The sequence below is a fragment of the Halichoeres trimaculatus genome, unplaced genomic scaffold (assembly GCF_033239565.1).
Source record: "Halichoeres trimaculatus isolate MK-OKI-2021-1 unplaced genomic scaffold, fHalTri1.1 fHalTri1_scaffold_7, whole genome shotgun sequence".
Lineage (NCBI taxonomy): Eukaryota > Metazoa > Chordata > Actinopteri > Labriformes > Labridae > Halichoeres > Halichoeres trimaculatus.
In genome coordinates, this window is record NW_027437185.1 from 30,151,389 (window position 1) to 30,170,272 (window position 18,884).

At 38.7% G+C, this 18,884-nt stretch overlaps 1 protein-coding gene across 8 annotated transcripts in view; it reads right to left on the bottom strand.

Annotated features, from left to right (window-relative positions):
- Positions 1–12,514, bottom strand: part of diaph2 (diaphanous-related formin 2) — a 483,641-nt gene extending 471,127 nt beyond the window's left edge. For 4 of the 8 annotated variants that reach the window (XM_074674141.1, XM_074674142.1, XM_074674143.1 and 1 more), the window contains exons 1-2: positions 12,475–12,514; positions 11,482–11,843 (exon numbers count right to left, since the gene is read on the bottom strand). In XM_074674141.1, the coding sequence (XP_074530242.1) occupies positions 11,482–11,565 (84 nt within the window). In that variant the 5' untranslated portion in view covers positions 11,566–11,843; positions 12,475–12,514. The other 4 variants (XM_074674138.1, XM_074674140.1, XM_074674139.1 and 1 more) reach the window with 4 other exon arrangements.
- Positions 12,515–18,884: the final 6,370 nt, after the last annotated feature.

Sequence of the window (18,884 nt, forward strand, 5' to 3'; positions counted from 1 at the left end):
CAGCTCTAGGGTCTTTTCTGAGAAGGACTGAGTTATCTGAATAACTTTGCAAGGTAAAATTCAAAACAGGTTTATTTATACCGGTTATTCTTTTTGAAGTGGATTTTCACAGGGTTCTTATTTTGCTAGGCAAATTGGGAAACTTGGTAAACCTTTCTTGAATAATCGGAACAAAATCCACTTATTTTGATGAAAAATTACCCCAAGTGAATCATCAATAACACTATGATAAATTTAAAAAGTAACAATTTATACATTATATCAAAGAATAGGTTTTTTACACTGTGAAATGCAGCCAAGAGATACTTCCATTACTAATCCAAAATGTGAAAGATGAAATGAAAAACAAATTTCAAATAAAAACCAATAATGTCAGATTCAGGGACATTTTTTTCTAAGCAAACTGTGATTTAAAAATAAGAGAGATGGAGGTAACAGAGCTGTTTGAGACACCCGCAGTCTGTGAGCACATCAACACAAATAAGCAAAACTGAGAGATGAAGTGTGAACCGTAAGTTGATTCTGAGAGCTGCAAAAGCACACAGGGGTACACGAGGCTGTGACTGTAGGCAGCGCCAGGAGCACAGCTAACCCACTAACAAAAGCAGACACAGCCTTAATCTATTGTGTGTGTGTGCTCACACACACACACGCCATAATAGCACACTTGTCCTCCTGGCAAACTGGATTAGGAGCTATCTAAATCAAGCACTGAATGTCAACTCATTCTGTGAACAGTCAAATCAAAGTTTGACACATGAAGTGTTGACTCCCTCACTTGTATGAGTTCACATCCAAAATACCCTGACATGAAATTACTCTGAAAAAGAATACAGGGAAAAAAAATAATTACTAATGCAGTAGATTTCTGCCAGAGAGCTTAAGTATCTTTAAAAGGGCATGAGACTGTGTGGCCTTATTATTCCTGGAGAGGGCTGCTTCTGTTTACTGTTTCCTAAAACAGCAACTATTGAATTGAGGGAACACACAAAGGCCAGTAGTGCTGAGATTTGAATAGTCCGACCATGTGACTGCAGACTAGCACAGCGTTGCCCTCAGGTTATCTCTGTCTGTGTTGAAAGCAAATCTCTAGTACTCTGAGCTCGAGGGTTGGCATGATATGCAGCCAGAACAAAAGAAAGGGTTAGTAAGAGGGATCAGGCTTTTGAGTTAGTGGAGATCTCTTTTAATCGCTCATGACACCAGCAAGGAAAGTTACAGACTATTGTGTTTTAATTAGGATTACTTCAGCTGCAAACATAATAATATCACAGCTCTTATTTTGAGCAGCAGTAAGAAAAAATGCAACGCAAAAGGTCAAAAATATGTAGCTGATTCATCTATGTGTTTGTTTACCAAGCTGCTGATACGGGAGTCTCTGTAATGTCAAAATAAAAGGAGCACACATCAAGTCTAGTCAGCAGTCCTATCCCACTGACCCATTTTCACAGCGCTCCATATCGCATGAGTAGTTTAATTCAAGAAATCAATGTTTGTAATTGGATGACTGATTGAAAAAGCACACATAGCTTGTTTTAATCTTGCTAAATGCAATCATAAAGAATTGAAGTATACCAGTAAACAGAAGTACACCACAGTGAATGTTGATTTTATTTAGCTGTAAAGGGTTGGATTACAACCATTTAACAACCAAACAAAATCTGATTTCTGATTTATTCGGACAAATCCAACTACTGAGTTTCTCTAAAGAGTGATTTTTATGATAAACCGGAGTTGTTTTGAATTAGTTTTCAGTGTATTTTGTTTTTATCCTGTTGTTTTTTAATTTATATTGTCACAGGAACATATCTGAATCCCACACAGGTGAGGCACCATTTATGGACATTCTGCAAAAATTCAAGAAGTCTTACAGCCGACATCTTTGAACATGTATTTATCAGGATGTGGAAATGGCTTCATGAACATCCAGAGTTCACAAAAACACACCAGATCAGAGGACGAAAAGGAGATTAAAGTTACGAAATGGCAAAAGCCGTTAAGACTGCAGGATAAGAAATATTTTGGGCTATAAATGTTTTCAGGTCCAAATAGTCTTAGAAACATCATGGAAAACACTTATGACAAAATCCAGATCCTGATCCTGCCATAAAACATTCCTGAAATATTTCCTCCATACTGCCCTCTAGTGGAGAATGTTTTCTTTGTGAAGAAACTGAGTTTGCTGATGTTTACACAGCCTTTAACACTGCAGAAAACTGACCACATATCATCTGGTATTAAGACATGATTTGGGGTAGGGCTGCAGCTATCGAATATTTTAGTATTTGAGTATTCTACTGAAAATCACATCGATTAATCGATTAATCGAGAAATCGGATAAAATACATTTTTGTTTACTTAAAGAGCAGTTATTTTTCAAATGAAAATTTTTGTCTTTAAGAAATAGAATTTTCTGATACAGCATGTCAATAAGAGCACTTGCTTTGGTAGCTTCAAAATTTGTAAACACATGTTTTGTGCCTTGTACATCTCATCAAATGTTGCGGCCCCAAATGAACAACATTCAGTGATCGGTGTTAATCAATAAATGGTTGAAGGTTTCATTTCATAAGTCTCTAATGATGGCAAAAGTATGTTTGATCACACTTGGTGACTGATTTTTTTCTGGAAATCCCTACACGAAAAAGTTATCAAGCATTCATACTAGAGGTGTCCCAGTCCCATATTGATATCGGATATCGGTCCGATATCAGCAAAAAAACAAGTATCGGTATCGTATCTGAATGCATCTAAAATCTCTGATATAAGCAGTTTCTTTTACCCATTGGTTAATAATAAATGGGTCAGTTTTTCTTCATACCTACTGTTGCTGACAGACATACTACAAAATAAGTAATAAAAGTATGCATGTTAAATGCTGATATCGTATCGGATTAATATCGGTATCGGCCAGTACTCAATGCTGCAGTATCAGTATCGTAATGGAAGTGAAAATGTGATATCGGGACATCCCTAATTCATATGTTACTTTCACAGTTAATAAATATGTTACCAAAAGCTGCTGAACCGAGGTCATTTTCACAAGTCAAACATGGCCTTCTTGGAGTTTTGGCTTTTTTAGACTTCTCAAAGTACCTTGGAAGTAGTTAAAGTTGTGCTGGTATCCTCTGCTTCAAAAGTTAGACACCATCTTTCAAATGTCGTTCTGATTACCCAAACAAACTACGTTTATAAGTATCGGCAAATTAAGCAAGATGAAGTTACTCCGTGCAGTATTTTTGCTCTGAAATAATATCACTGATAGGAAGCTCTTCAGTCAGGCTGGCACCAAACTCTGTGGTTGAACAGCCAAAATACAGCCACTTCATGATTCATCTAATTCATGTGTGCTCCAGAGACTGAAATCAAATCTGACTCAAGCTCTCTATTTACAGGAAACTTTGAAAAATGTGTTATCTAGATAACTGTAACGAGAAAAAAAACTACCATTCTTCTGTTTTATCTAATCCATTGATGCATCCACACAGAGCTTATCTCAAAGGCTGTCAATACCGCAAACGGGTCTGTCCACAGTGTGACTAAAGCATTCTTCACCACTTCCTCTCCAGCTTCCTGAATACCATTAAACACTTACATGTGGTCTGTTTCCTGCTGCTTCTGACACGTCTTTAAAACAATCACAGTTATTCACTCAGTTCAGAAGAGGAGAACACACAGCGATAGGCTGGAAGAGGGGATTGTACTTCATACCTGCGTTATTTGAAAGTAGAGCTGTTGAAACCCTCACTAACCACATGCTAACATGACCTGAAATGATCCCCGAGGCAGCCCTAAAGCTCATGAATCAAAGCGACAGAAGTTTCAAATGCCACAGCTTCCAACAACAGAGTCACAGCGAGCTATTAACTCAGATTCACAATGTGAGACTGTCAAAAATGTCAAAAGTACAAATGTTAACAACGCAGACACCTAGAAGCATAAAGGATTCAGATTTTAAAACAATATTTTCAAAAACGGACTGTGTTATGCAGCAGTTGCATGTAGAGAAGGCTTGTTCCAAAAAACTATGCAGCTGTTACAGTTTCCCTTTCAGCAGAGACAAAAGAAGAACTCCAATACTCAACTGTTATTTAAATATCTAAGAGATATCTGGTGGGGAAAAAAATCCAGGTCAATAAAACTTAAAACCCTGCAATCCTGAAAATTAATACTGTTTCAATTCAACTTAACAAATTGTGTCTACACAACTTCTCTAAAGCTACTGGAGCGGGAGGTACTGTATGCTGTGCCAAATGCTCACTCAGCTCCAGGGTCTTATTTCTAAGACTTCCGTCTCAAGTTGTGCCCCACTGTCCATTCATTACTGAAGCCTTAATTACTTTAATGACGAACATGATTGCAATCATTAAGTCACAATTCATCAAGAAGCCTTAATTACAAATAACACCTGACAGAAAACAGAGCACAACCTACCAGCATTCAAACTACGATAGGGTCAGCTTTCTGCCTATATCCTTGCTTTGACGTAACAGTATTTACCTGTACTGTAAACAAAGTTGTTTTTCTCAAAGCCTCCTTCAACCCAATTTCAGAGAGCACTCTATTCTCCAGAATTACTAAAGCATTAAAGTCCGTATTAACCTAATGTAATAAATGGGTCAAGCTCACAAGTTTCTGGAAACCACCTGCCGAAGTTATGAAATCTGTTCAAGGATTAACACATAGAAGTTTATCTCTGTAGTAGCAGTCTTTCTTGACTTATAGGATGGGGACTTTAAGCATAACACCTGAAATATATTAGAAACGTCTGCAGAGTAACTCTGTTGTGCCGTGTCTTTACTGCGTTTGCCAACCTACCACCAGCTGCGTATTAAGCCCGACAAGCAGCGTGTCTGACAGACAACTGGAAGAGTTTCCGTGCTTCCCACATCATTGATAGGTCTCTTTTCATTCATGTTGGGCTGTAAAACCTCAAACCTGTTGAGGCCCCCCTCATTATGTTTGCTCATTATTATTATCGCAGTCGAGCCAAATACAAACTGATTTTGACACGGTCTGTTTTATTTTGAAATTCACAGGGTCTTTTTAGGTAGTTTCTGGTTACAACTTCCTGTCCCGCTCAATCCAGCTTAAGTTGACATATTGGGCTCTAATTTCGTGGCGCAGCGCAGGGGGCGCAAGCCTGGCGCACCCTGCGCAGTGTTAATTTCATGCAGCACACCTCCGTTAACTGTCTCTTAATTTTGTGCTCCTTTTAATGACAAAGGAACAGATTAAATATGTCCTGGGAGTTGGCCCACAAGGTGACGCGCTTCGTGTCCTCCGATTCTCAGGGGCAGGTGTGCCTGCGCTTGCGCCTGGTCTACAAAATTAGAGCCCATAGACTTAAATGAAACCTATTTGATCTGTTTGCCATAACAGAACGGAGATGCACTGCAGACAGATCTGGTGTATTTTAGCCGTAATAGTATTGCATAAACATAAACAGTATTTGATAGCCACTGCAGTTCCCCAGCCTCTATGCAGACACAAGGAGATAGAAATCCATTTAGTGCAAAGTTGCTGCTGGCAAGTCAAATATGGATATGATCTTAGTGTATTAGATACATTAGTATTTTTAAGATGACACAATAGTCACATGAACTATTTGGTTTTTGGATATTTAACTATTATTTTAGTATTCGAAAATCACAACTCATTCCTATGTCAAACTTTTGGTTGCAGCATTTAAAACACTTATCATATGATGTGTCAGGGCAGTAATATAACTACCAACCTATGGCCAGGGCTATAGCTTTGAGTTATAACGACTACCATAATGTTGTAAACATATGATACTGTATCTCAAAGCGCAGGGGAGTTTGGCTGCGTTTAATTCAGATAATAAAGATATCGTCCGATGTGTCTTGTTCTTGCCAGCTCTGCTATTGTAAGACACACCAAGCAAACTTATTTGATATTGTTTAACAGAGCAGTTGTGAAAACTATTTCATCAATTTGGTAAAATGGGAACATTTAGGGCCAAGGATCTACTAATCCCTTCCTGGTATTTGGTATCACACCAATATAGACTTAAAAAGTTTGATTGAATATTAATGACATCTATGGCAGAGTCTATTCAACTTAGTTCTATGCTTTTCTCTTTAATTCATCGCTGGTAGGTTGGTGCATAATGCTCTGTAGAGCTAAAATAGCATAAAGATGACTCATCAATTCAGAGTTATTTCCAAGTGAGGAATTAAATTTGCTCATTTTGCAAGTTTAATTCCTCATTTATCTGCTTCTGAGGTTTACAGTTAAATTGTTATTCCTGTTCAAACTGGAGACTGATTGATCCATCACATTTACACATTTATAATCCCATAAAATAACTACATTTTTGTTTTAGTTTGGTTTACAAAGTTAGAGAAGCCTGAATCGGTATTGACGAATACCAAAGCCCTGGTATCAGTATCATGATCTGTGTATCCCTTTTTGAATTGCATAAGTTAAATTGTGCATAGAGCAGCACATCTTCCAATATTATGGCTTGTGTTTTAAGATGTTTAAATGTTACATGGGGGGTTGTAGTCACTTAAATGCCAGGGCCTTACTTTCCCAAATGCAATCTTTCCTCTGAGTTAAGTTTTCTCTTAACACGATTTTGCAAGAGCTGTGCATCTATGGCTCAGTGCCACCCCAGCAAACAGTGTCCAGTTTGAAGAAGTAAAAAAAATAACTGCATGATTGTGCTGTGCTCAGCTCTTTTCTTCAGTGCTTGTACCACTATGTAAGGTCTCGCTATGTGAAACTTCTCCTACAACAGTTTGTATTTCTGCTTTCTCACACCTTTAACACCTTTTCAGCTTCGACAAACCTCTTCAATCAAACCACTGCCACCAACTATCACACCTACTTCCTGTAAGTGTTAAGATTACAAACATTAAATACACCTCTCATTTCAGCTTCTCTTTAACTCTGACAAATTACACTTAGGATACAGATCACTTGATGTCTTTTCTTGTGCATAATAGAGATCAAAGCAGACAAGCATCGACTGTAAAAGCAAACAAATGAGTCAGTCTGATGATTGATTACTGCAGAATGAAGATACCTGCCGAACACACTGCAGATATTGACAATTGGTGCTTTGCTCTGGGAGTATAAAGAACAAGTCTGATCATCAAACAATCATTACTTCAAACAACATGTACAATCTTAGTGAAGAGCAGGTAAAGCCTTTGGTAAATAACAAGTGGAAATCTCTTCTCTCTGAACTGTACAGCACAAATGATTTCTGGGTTCAGTCTCACAAATGAAGCCAAACTGACACTTTGCGAAAGTACTCAAACATGCTCCAAATAGAGTGTGTTGTAAATGTTTGTTTCCTATTTCAAGGTGCAACAATACTGTGATGAGACATTGTTGTCATATAGCTAGGCCTGTCACGATAATCAATAAATCGATTAACCGAACAATAAATAAAAACGTCCTCGGTAAGTTTGCCAGCCTCGATAAACTGACACGTGCATGCATGTTTGTTTTCCTCCTCTCTTTCGACCAGAGGGGCTGAATGAGAAGATGGCTCACTACGTCTATCTTTCCTAACATCGGGGTGCATAGGTTCTATAGCGGATTTAGCGGATTTATAGCGGAGTGAGCATCTGTCAAAAATGCGATCTTGGGCATCTTTTGTGACGGGGCTGCTCACGTGTACACACGGAGAGAGCTGTAGAGAGAGTCCTGAGGGGTAAGGAGGAAACACACACAAATATGAGTGATGGCACGAAAGACACGGTTCTTAAGCCGCCTACCACAGTCCCAGTGTGGGAATATTTTGTTTTTTATCAGAATGAACAAAGTGTGAGCTCATGAACACCAACGAGCTGATATGTCCCATTTGTTTGAAAATAGTGGCGACGAAGAAGAAGAAGGGGAGATGCAACGGAGTCTTGTTCTTTGACAATCCGCTCTTACTGAGGCTTTTGGTCGGCAAAGTAAATAGAAATAAAAGCGCCAAATGGTGGGCGCTCAAAGACAGCTACATTGCCAAAGAAATGCAGCCCTTCAATACGGTTGAAAGCCAGAAATGTTAAAAATGTTTGACAGACAGTACGGATTGACTGGGAAAAAGTACATGTTACAAATAATTCAGGAACTGTATAAACTCCCTTTTATTTAGGCTATAGTTTTTATTGTTGTTGTTGTTTTTGGAGTTTCGTTTTTTCTTTAGAGACAGGGTCTATGTTTTATTGTTTTTGATTAGCATTAATTATTTTCATTGACATGTATATTTCATCTAAAAGAGGGTCCATTTCATTTTCAGTGTATTTTTTTCTCTTTCTTGTTAAATTTATTATATATATATATATATATATATATATATATATATATATATATTTTTTTTTTTTTTTTTTTTTAAAGATCCTGACCTTTTAATTACAGTTAAATACTCATAAGAAATTAAAGTTTCTTGCTTTTGATATGGTGTACTCACTTTATTATCCCATTTATCATAATTACATCAATGAAAAAATGGAAAAAAATAATAATAATAATAATATTGACAATAATATCGTTTATCGGCAATAATATTTGGGAAAATTATCGTCTAGCAAAATTTTTTATCGTGACAGGCCTACATATAGCTGTACTGGGATGACTTTTCCCTTGTGCTGTTGTGAGTGAGGTCATTTTTACTCTGGTATGTAGAGGGGTGATTTATCTCCCTCTCTGTCAAACCGGCTCCCCTGAATTCCTTTCCCTTGTTACCATTATCCTGTTTTAACTGCATATCATGCTTTTAAAACAGATTTAAAGACATATTTTATGTACAAAACAACAGAGAAGTTGAAATGATCTCTGTGTCTGAACACTGTGTATTAGTCTAATGTCCTTGGCTGTGCTGAGTATCTAGTTTCTGGGCCCAAAGCCTAAATGGTGTTGCTGTGATGTAATCCTGCCCAGTGACTTGTAAAACAAACATACAGCTTTCAGAGTTTCTCCTCTGCTGATTTGACTTTGCAGAGACCATACTGTGCCTGTGTTAGCCACTTTGCTCATTAGGCATGCAAATAGTACTTAGTTGGTGCAGGCCTGGATGATAAAAGGCAGTGAGGATCCTTATTTAATCCTTCTCATGGTAGAGACAGCTACATCCTTAAGTGCAAACTGCAATCTGACAGCACTGTATATAAACCGTCAACACAAGTGAACCTCTAGTGGTGCGTGTTGACCTCTCTACATTTTTTACATTAAAAAAAAAATTCAAAATGCAACATATCTTTTCAAATTCAACATATATACCTTTCATTAACAACTACCCAGCTCATTTCCATGTGTTTTAACCACTCTTGAAACTGAAGTGTGACTTTGGAAAGCTAAAAAGTAGAAATAAACAAAAGAGGGAAGGCCAAGGCTCCGCCCAAAGATGACAAATGACTTCCTCTCCTCGGCTCTCTGTTGAGATTTTTCTGCAGCAGTCTTCATTTAAACTTCCTCTGCCTCTGACAGCTCAGCCTGGAGTATTGAGCAACAGGGAATGTTCCTGGCTGAAAGGACCACTTTAAGGAACAAAAAGTGATTTGCTGAGCGCTTACATCACCCAATCACCCTTGTGAACAATATTAGACTTGGGAGGCAGGATATACAAGAGTTGCGAGCAGTTGGTAGGATTTCCCAGGACAACACCCTTTGGTTGCTCTGTGAGAGCGTTTCAGCCACTTTGGGATTTCCTGTCTGGTACTTTTTATGGTCCCACTTTCTCTTACCTTAACTTTGCAGAAACACAACTAGTGATTACTTGTTTAGGGCAGTGGCAGTAGGGTGTTTTTCTCAACATGTGGCAGCTTTTGAGACAGCTGCTACACAGGCAAGAAGAAACACCTCCTTAGCAAACAACTCGGGTGTGAATGAAGTCATCAGCCGTCAGTTTGTGCCTGCAATCATCTGTTGGCTTCACACCAAAATAGAAGCACTATACCAAATTTCCTTGTTTGGTTTCAGTGGTAGTGGAAAAACTTTTGACCATTCCCACTGATAAGAAACCACAGTTCACTGAAAGACACAACACAGCCAGAGCTCAAGGGACAACTTCATCCAGAAAGTTCAACCACAGCCAGCCAAGCTTTCCACGCTGACATCCATAGAGTCCAAAATGATGATCAACAGCTGCCAAAGTTTTTTGTCTTTGGTCACGGAAAATTACTCCCAGCCACTTTCTACAACTTCTGACACTGTGTGCACAGTGACATGCACTTAACACATTCTTATGTAGTTTAGATTTGCAGTTTTACTCTCCACTAAAAGCAGCAGATGCAAGACTGTGGCTGAAGTTTACCCAATAAGGTCATAAATTCTAGTCATGTTTATACAGTTACAGCAAAGTTTTCTTTGCTCACGTGTTTCAGAAAAGCATGATTTGTCAGAAGTGGTTGACTGCACAATGACGCTTTCCCTCCAAAACCAGCACAAACTGTTTCCCCCCAACGATCTGATCTCATTTCCAGGCATTGAGCAGCATGCAGGAAGAGCTTCATGACACCAGAGCTCTAATGATGCAGACCAAGGGTTGCCCAGTTTCTAAAATAAGCCATCCTGATATTAAAGCTGTAAATGAAATCATCGCTGATGTAGTTTTCAGTTGTTATCTAAGCAGCACAGACCTCCTGTTGCTGTTGTTTATTGTTCTGATAATACAATTTTATCAATCACAAACACTCCAACAGTCCATAAAACCCCCACACACTCAAAACCACCCACGTGTCAAACTCACATAATGAGTCACCGTGTACCTGAACTTTTGCTTTGTGCATGCATTGAAACAAACAGTACATTAAAACCAAACTGCCACAACAAGAATGCTCTTAAAAGAACTATCAGGAGGTGTATTGATGGGGGGACATCACATGATGCACTGAGTGCTTTCTAAGGTAAAGCACTCAGGGAAACAGTATCTCTGTTGCTCAACTCTAACAGCTATTAGCTGCTCTGTATTGGGCTACATTAAGCAGTAATAACAACACATCGATACCTATTTCAGCTGTGTGCTGCAGTAAACAGATATATGGAGTATTGATGATGTGTTTTTTACAAACTGTACAGAAGTTAAGTGTCCATTTATATTGTAAATTTTGAAAGCTTTGCTAAATAAAACTTTGCAGTTCGACTTCTTTTCGATTTTCGTTAAAGTAAAAGAAGTTAAGAAGTTGTGTTGTTTGCAATACAGATACATTTTCTCTGATTTGACTTTCTGTTGTCCGTGGGCTGTTCTGTTTACTCTTTATGTGCTCAAAAGATACTGTTTCAATTCAATAAGAACTGCACTCACTATACTATAAAACTGTCAAGAGGTTAGTCAGCTGGTCTGTAGCTGTCTCAAGTATGCATATGCAGTAATGCAAGTTTTTGTCACTTTGGAGTTGTGCAGATTTCTCACACTAAGTAAATTTCAGAGTGAAATGAATCCTTGTTTGTTAGATTACTGGATGTGAGAGTTCACTGCACAGCACTTCCATGCTGCTGCACTTTCTGAGTACTTACCAGCTTTTTGTTTTTACCCTCATCCTCGTTGGATTTCTTTTTGGAGGGTTTATTTGGGTCCTCACCACCGCTTGCTTGATCCATGTTGGCTGTAGGTTAGTTCCCTCCCAGACAAACTTAAATGTGAACTCTTCAAAAGTTAGCAAACTCCACAGGCTTGTTTTCAACAACACTTGCACAGCTTAGCATCCAGGTTAGGTCTTCTCAAAATCCATCACGCTGAGAGGTAAAGAAAAAGAGTTTCCTGATAGTTCCCAGAAAGTATCCAACAGTCGATGAGGCTGCTTGAAGAGGGTGAGGTGTGGTAAGATATCCGTCCCAAAGGCTCCACAGCTGTTAGTCGCCACGTTCACACCGGCTTTCTGGAATCCTCAAAACATAATGTTGACAAAATTAACCAATATCTCAGGCAGTGAGTTGCACAAATGTGTGATTTAACACGTGTGTCCTTAAATAGTCGTGTTCGTAAGCGAAGTGCAGGCAGTGGCGCCAACAAATTGTGAAAACAGATGTAAACAAACCCGTCAGGGAAAGCTGAAGACAGCTGTGTAAAAATTAAACCAATGCGTTGTAACAATGACAGACAAAGCCTTGTATTGGGCAATGTGCTAAATTGGTAGAGAGAGCAAACTTCAAATGGTATAACTAAGTAACAACGAAGTATTTGACAAATATCGCTGTATTTCCGTCAGGGTGCTCTGACAGTTTTCAACGTGCATTAACAAAACCGGTGACATTTCTGTCATTATACAGGCTCAATGAGGAGTAGTTGTGTCGTTAATAAAGGGAAATCACCGTTGTTCTCTCAGCTTGGAATACTTTGCACTGCTACACTTAGCCAGGCTAGCATAACTCGGCTGTCGTTACCCGCCGGAATTATTTAATTTTACGGAAACAGTAATACATGAGTTCCCACACAGTCCTGTCGTGAATGAAACTGTAGAAATTAATAAAATATCAAATAAAACTCACAAAATACCATCCAGAGCTTACCCTTGCAACCAAGCGTGTATGCCAGGCCCACAGTGAATCCGCCCACCTTTGTTCTGATTGGCTACAGAGACGTGTATGGAATGGGAATTCCTAACGCCATTGGTTAGATCCCCTGACAGTCATAAGGTCGGCGTGGCGTCGATGGGAGGAGTTAGTTGTGACGGAGAGGTCAGTTTGATCTCACAGCAGGCGGATGGGACTCAGTCAGTTGTAAGAATAGATTCATGAGTGAATTATGAAAGGCTCATCGCGGGTGATGAGAAGCTGGGCGGGAATTCGTCAACTCAAAACACACCCAGGGCGTGTGTATTTGTCTCTGTGTGTTATTACTCGAAACACACAGGCTTACTGTGTCTGTGTGTGATGCTTTCAGCTGATGTTATTGTTAGGCTTGTTACCTAGTTACATAATAGAGCACACCATGACTGCATGTAGGCTGGTTCTGCATATAGAAAGGAAATGTAATGTTTCCTCGATACAAACGGGGATTTCAGGAGTACTGAATTCATTTCATCTTATTTTGTGCACATAATTTACTACTCATGAAATGAAAATATTTTTTCTTGAGTCTAATTCAAGAATTAAAGTGTTAATTGTTATAAAAAACAGTCAGGCAATGTGTTTCTCTGTACAATGACAGACTTTCTGTGCTATCCACAGTGAACGCCATGCAATAAAAGGTCAAATTTCATAAATAATGGCAATATATATATATATATATATATATATATATATATATATATATATATATATATATATATATATATATATATATATATATATATATATATATATATATATAAAAAACATGGATTTTGCAATGTAGGAATCTTAATTGCAACTTTACGTAAAGAATTGGTTATCAATTTTCTTATTTCAGTACATCAACATTGAAAAAGGCTCAAAGATATTAAATATTGTAAGTTTACAAGTGCATGACATAGGTGCTGTTATTTATTTATTTGTCATAGGCTTTTCCTTCAACCAGGGGTGTTTCCACAGGGGTGGTCAGGGTGGAAGGTGCCCTTCTGAAAGTTGATTGGCCATCCCAATTTGTACTTGAAAACCATCAATGGCTACAGGTTTTGTCTCAAAAAAGATTTATCATGAAGTCAATAATTGCTACAGGCGACTACTAGTTTTCTTAGCATAGTTCTTCTGAGGCGCTGCCCAAGTAGCTGCCTGTTGCAGCAGCTCTCTCTTCTTTGTCTGTTTCTTGAAGGTTTTTTTGGTCTCTTTTTCGTAATCTTTATATTTGGAGTGGATCCTTACTTTGTATGGCTCATTGTTGGTCATGGACACCAAACTTTTTGAGGCTTCAGTGATATTTTTACTAATTTTCTCCTGTGCTTGTCTGGAGATCCTACATGTATCCATGGCTGCATTGTTTACATGTGAAATCAGCTGTTAGCAGCCTGAAACATGTCAATGCTAACTAGTGTAAGGCTTGATAATTTCCCTCAAGGTGAGGAGGAGGAGGTGAGGACGACGTGCTGGTTCTCGGATGTGAGCTGGGAGGTGACGACGTGGACCTGTCCTTCCATCCATCGTTGTTGGGAACGTGGGATCTATCTCCGGTGGGATGGACGAGCTAGCCGTGCTAGCCCAGCGGCAGAGGGGCTGCCGGAGGGCAGAGTGGCATCGTGCTGTTCACGGACGTGGCTGACAGAGCTGACATCGGACGCCGGCGCCACATTGGAGGAGCTTCGCCTGCTGTGAGCAGACAGGATCCAGGGGACAGAGACTGAACAGACTGCTGGGAAGGCTCAGTCCTGGACCCTGTGGAGGTGGAGACTGGCTGGGCTGGAGAGTGGTGGACAGGCTGTCGTCATCTATTTTCTTATGGACCTTTTTGCACTTTCTATACACTTTCTTACTTTTGTTTTCTCAAATGCTGCTGTGACTCCTGAATTTCCCCTCTGGGATAAATAAAGTATTTTCTATTCTATTCTATTCTATTCTTTTCTATTCTATTCTATTCTATTTTATTCTATTCTATTTTATTCTATTCTATTCTGTTGGTAATTCCAGAGATAAATGCAAAGGAGAAGAATTAGCCAACCATTTAATGCCAAAAGAAATTATCATTGAAGTTTCAAGTGAGAATGCATTTTCTCACATATGCTTGCTCACATATTTAATCCTATACCTGCATTAATTAATGTCTGGATGCACCCCTGTTTCCAACAAGAATGCAATATGGCATGTTTCTCAGAATGCAGATCTTTTTCGGTTGATATTTTTTGATGAATTCAGCAAAGTATTTGGACAAAACAATCAGCCCTTGCTGTATTCTGACTTTTGCTAAGCTTGAAAACGCCCCAAATAAAATGAGTGATATGTGAGTCATAACTATTCATGACTATACTCTATAAAGGTAAAACTTAATCCTATAAAGGGATGAGGTAACCTGACTAAGAGGAGTTTTTGAAGCCACTGTATAGAGACACTGTCTCACCTAACTGGTGATTAGAGAGTATGACTCATTCAAGCTTTAGTTTATATTTAAAGGACTCCTCTTCACAGAGACAGACATTATCTGATTCAGATAATAAATGGTGTGCGCCAGTGTGGGCAAAATCTTAAACTCGGCATAAAACCATTTCATGAGTCATAATTCTGCATTGTAGCACAAAAAAAAAAAACAAGTTAAAAATGCATGGCCTCATTTCACTTTTTCAGGTTGAGCGTTTAAATGTTTCAGCAAATAAGGCTTGAGACTGATAACAGTATAAGAGCTTCCACTGTTGTTACCCAGGCAATAAACAATAAAGAACATAAAGCTTGGCTTTTTGTTGCAAAGGCAGCGACAATGTGATTTGTTGACTGCTTAAAGTCCAGCCATTTGATTGCTCCACAGACAGCAGAGAAGTGACGACTTCACCTTCATGTTGTGTTGAGATCAATACTGACCACTGTTCAACTCTATAAAAAATATCTTTTCATTTAGTTCATCCCCAAGAGGAGCCCTGACATTTTTCAGACCAGATAACCACACATATGATTTGGAGAACAATAAAAAAAGAGTCCTTTAAACCTGTAAATCAACAGTATTGAACACATCAATCTTAAATCTTGTGGCAGTCACATGCCTGCAATGTTTTCTTCCTATCGAAAAATTTCACTTCTCCCTTAAAAACATGCCAACATAAACAAAATATTACAAGTCAAGGAAGCAAACACAATATTGATCCATCCACAGCATCCACAAACACACTGCTGGGAGATTTTCGTCTATAAATAAGACTTCTCTCTTGCTCACATGTCCTTCACTGACATGTGACCATGTGCAAGCAGCTTATAAAAATGAGACATTTGATCTCTTTTTGGATCATTTCCCTGATATGCATGAGAATATTAAAGCTAGAGACATGGTGTGTGAGGGAGACTAAGACAGGAGAAAATACTGGGAAAGATTATCAACTTAGAGTCAAGCAGTTTTAGAAAAGGTCACATGGCCTCTCTTTGTGTCACTTACATATGTATTTGAAGCTGAAGATGACACTACATAGAATAGCTCTACAATTTTCAAATTCTGTTTATGCAAACATTGAGATTGACTCTATTTCTTCTCTGTTGCCCTCGTTAAAGCCAATCTACTTGCACATAAAGGCAGAAAAGATAAATAGGGCTCTGCTGGAATTTAACGTCTATAAATGTCCACCTGTTGAGCCTTCATGTTTTTCTGTATCCTCTGGGACTTTTCAGTCAGAGGTCTGCAAATTGAGTAGGGAAATGAAACCAGCATCTGACCAAAAATCAGTATCAGGGCATGGTAGCCTTTGCCAGTTTGTTGAGAAATTAAATTTCTGGAAAAGGAAAAGTATTAAAAAAAATCACATGCACAAAGTATCCAACTTTTAAATTAAGCTGTATGCTCTTGCTGTATGCAACAATTGCAAAAAGTATATTTGCAAGTTGCATGTATGTTTGCTCATATAACTGAAACACCCACTAACACATTCAACCCAAGGACTCTTGCAGAACTGCAGCTATGACGCAGAATGAAACATGACAGTAGCCAGACAAAACTGGACTGTCTTGGCTTTTGAAATTTGGTTACTTCTGCTTTGACTTGATGCCTTAAGCTATACTGTAGGTCTGCATAGCCCTGTTTGAGCACAAAAAACCTACAAATGTGGCCTGACATGCGTCCCCTCTAAAATGTAACTACTTTGACTGCAAGTGCTGTAATTAATCAGCTGGGCAGCTTTAAACTTCTTGCATTTACTACCTATTCGAAAGTGCCATTTATCAGTCTAATGATGTCTTTCCAGTTTTTTTGTGCGTTTACTTAGAGGACAGGAAAGCAGACAAAGCAAACAGGATGAGGCATGGGAAAGGTGCCTCAAGATGAATTCAAACCCATGCCTCCTGCTGGAGTGCTAGCCACATGGGATGCAAAACCTAGACTGCTAGGATGTACTGGCGCCCCACGGTTGTACTTGCTACCCATAAATTTCTTCCCCTCTGACGTCTTCTTTATGTTTACCTGTGTATGATTGCTGTATGATCAATTGTGACATTTTTCACCTTCATTTTAACATAATGCACTCTGTGTCGCCATAGTTCACTGCAAGCATGCAGAAAACTCAGCTGGAATGTAAGCAAGTGATATGACTAGCATGGAATGATTTAGCACAGTGTTTAAGCAGTGTAGGGTCAACCATGAAATATAACCCAGGCTTAAAAAGTCCACATCAAAACATTTTTCCGACTTTACATGTTAACATTTACATGACAATGGATTTAAGGTGAATCGCAAAAGTATTGTTGCGTTTCGGCCTCCCACTTACATGGAAATTAGCCAACCTAAAACAGAAACTTTTAAAAACAACCTCCAGAGTGGAATTTTCTGAAACTCAAAGCCAGCATTTTCAGTGGAACCCTGATCTTCTGCTCTGCTTCGTGCAGGCGTATTCAGCAGTATGATCGTCACGGACTACCATGTTGTGCTTATGCTGACTGTCTCTCATCAAAATGTGCATTTGTTGCTCCACTTCTGCACTTAGCATTCACCAAAACACCAGATTATTGTCCCAAATCTACTTTGTAGGAGATCTACCAAAAGCGGCTTCTGGACAAGACAGTTATAGCACCAACTACAGGCCTGGCATGCTTACTACATTGTTTTCAGTCCCTCGTCGTTTTCATGTAGATCAAGATTTTTTTCACTACGTTTTAGCTTTTTCAAGATAAGCATTGTGTAAACAGGACCTTAATTTAAGATTTCAAAGAGTAAGTCTTGAAAATACAAATATTTTTTTAATTTTTATCAATAAAGTTATACTTGATTGAATGTAAACAGGTCAAAGTAGTTTTGAACTTTGAATTTCACAGAGTTGTTAAAGCTTTTATCGCAAACCTTGCTTGAAGAACTGGCCAGTCATAGGATCTCATGTCTTATCCTGCGAGTTGCAGGTTGATCCCACAAAATACCAAAAACTAAAATAAAATAACTGAAAATGTAAATAAATTCAAATAATATGTCATCTTACATGAAACACACATTGTAAAATTACTCAGGGAATTGGATCATCATCTGTTCCTTTCTCTTTTGTCTCCCCAGCACTGGATGTGATAGATAAGTTCAGAAACAGTTTAAAAAGAGTCCATGCAATAAGGTATGAAAGCTTTTCTGTCAGTTCTTTTTCTTTGCATGTACTTAGCCATCACCAAAGAGAAGTTACTAAGTGAACAGACATGCACAGAGTTGTGAAGGCATAGTTTTTTAAAGCAGTAATTATTCTCTGATATGAAAAGATATGTTCTTCTTTAATCAACTGTTGAAGCAACATTTACAGCTTGAGACTGAAATCTATATGTTTAAAGTGGACTTTCAGTAGTTCACCCTGAGTTGTACTTATCTCGTCTGATCACTTTGAAAAGGTCCATAAAAATCCAATTCCAGCAAACACTCCACTAAAACCTTGCTAAGCTTGTCAGTCCTTGTATTTCTGTTTCACTTGTTTTGTTTGAGTCCAGCTGCTTGCAAGCAGCTCCAACCATTTAATTGGGTCATTCAGCTTTCCATCTGTGCATGTTGGACTCATGACACCCACGATTGGGCTGGGCCTGTCGGATCCTTCTGAAAGAAACTGCTGCAGAGAAATTCTGTATTTTCTGGGAGACAGGGCACAAGGACCAGAGCATCAATAAAGTATTTGTGACCCATGTAGTGTACAGATTTTTTTTCTAATGGGACAAGAAACAACAAAAACAACAAAGCCACAAAAATAGCATGCAGTGGTGGAGCAACAGCTAATTCTGCAGCTCAGCGATAACATAATGTGCTGTTTGTTGCTAATCCAAAACTAATCTGATGCATCTGTTGCACCTGAATGCACCCGTTGTAATTCTACTTTTTGGGTGCCAGCATACACTGGTCGCAGCATACTCTGAAAATCTCT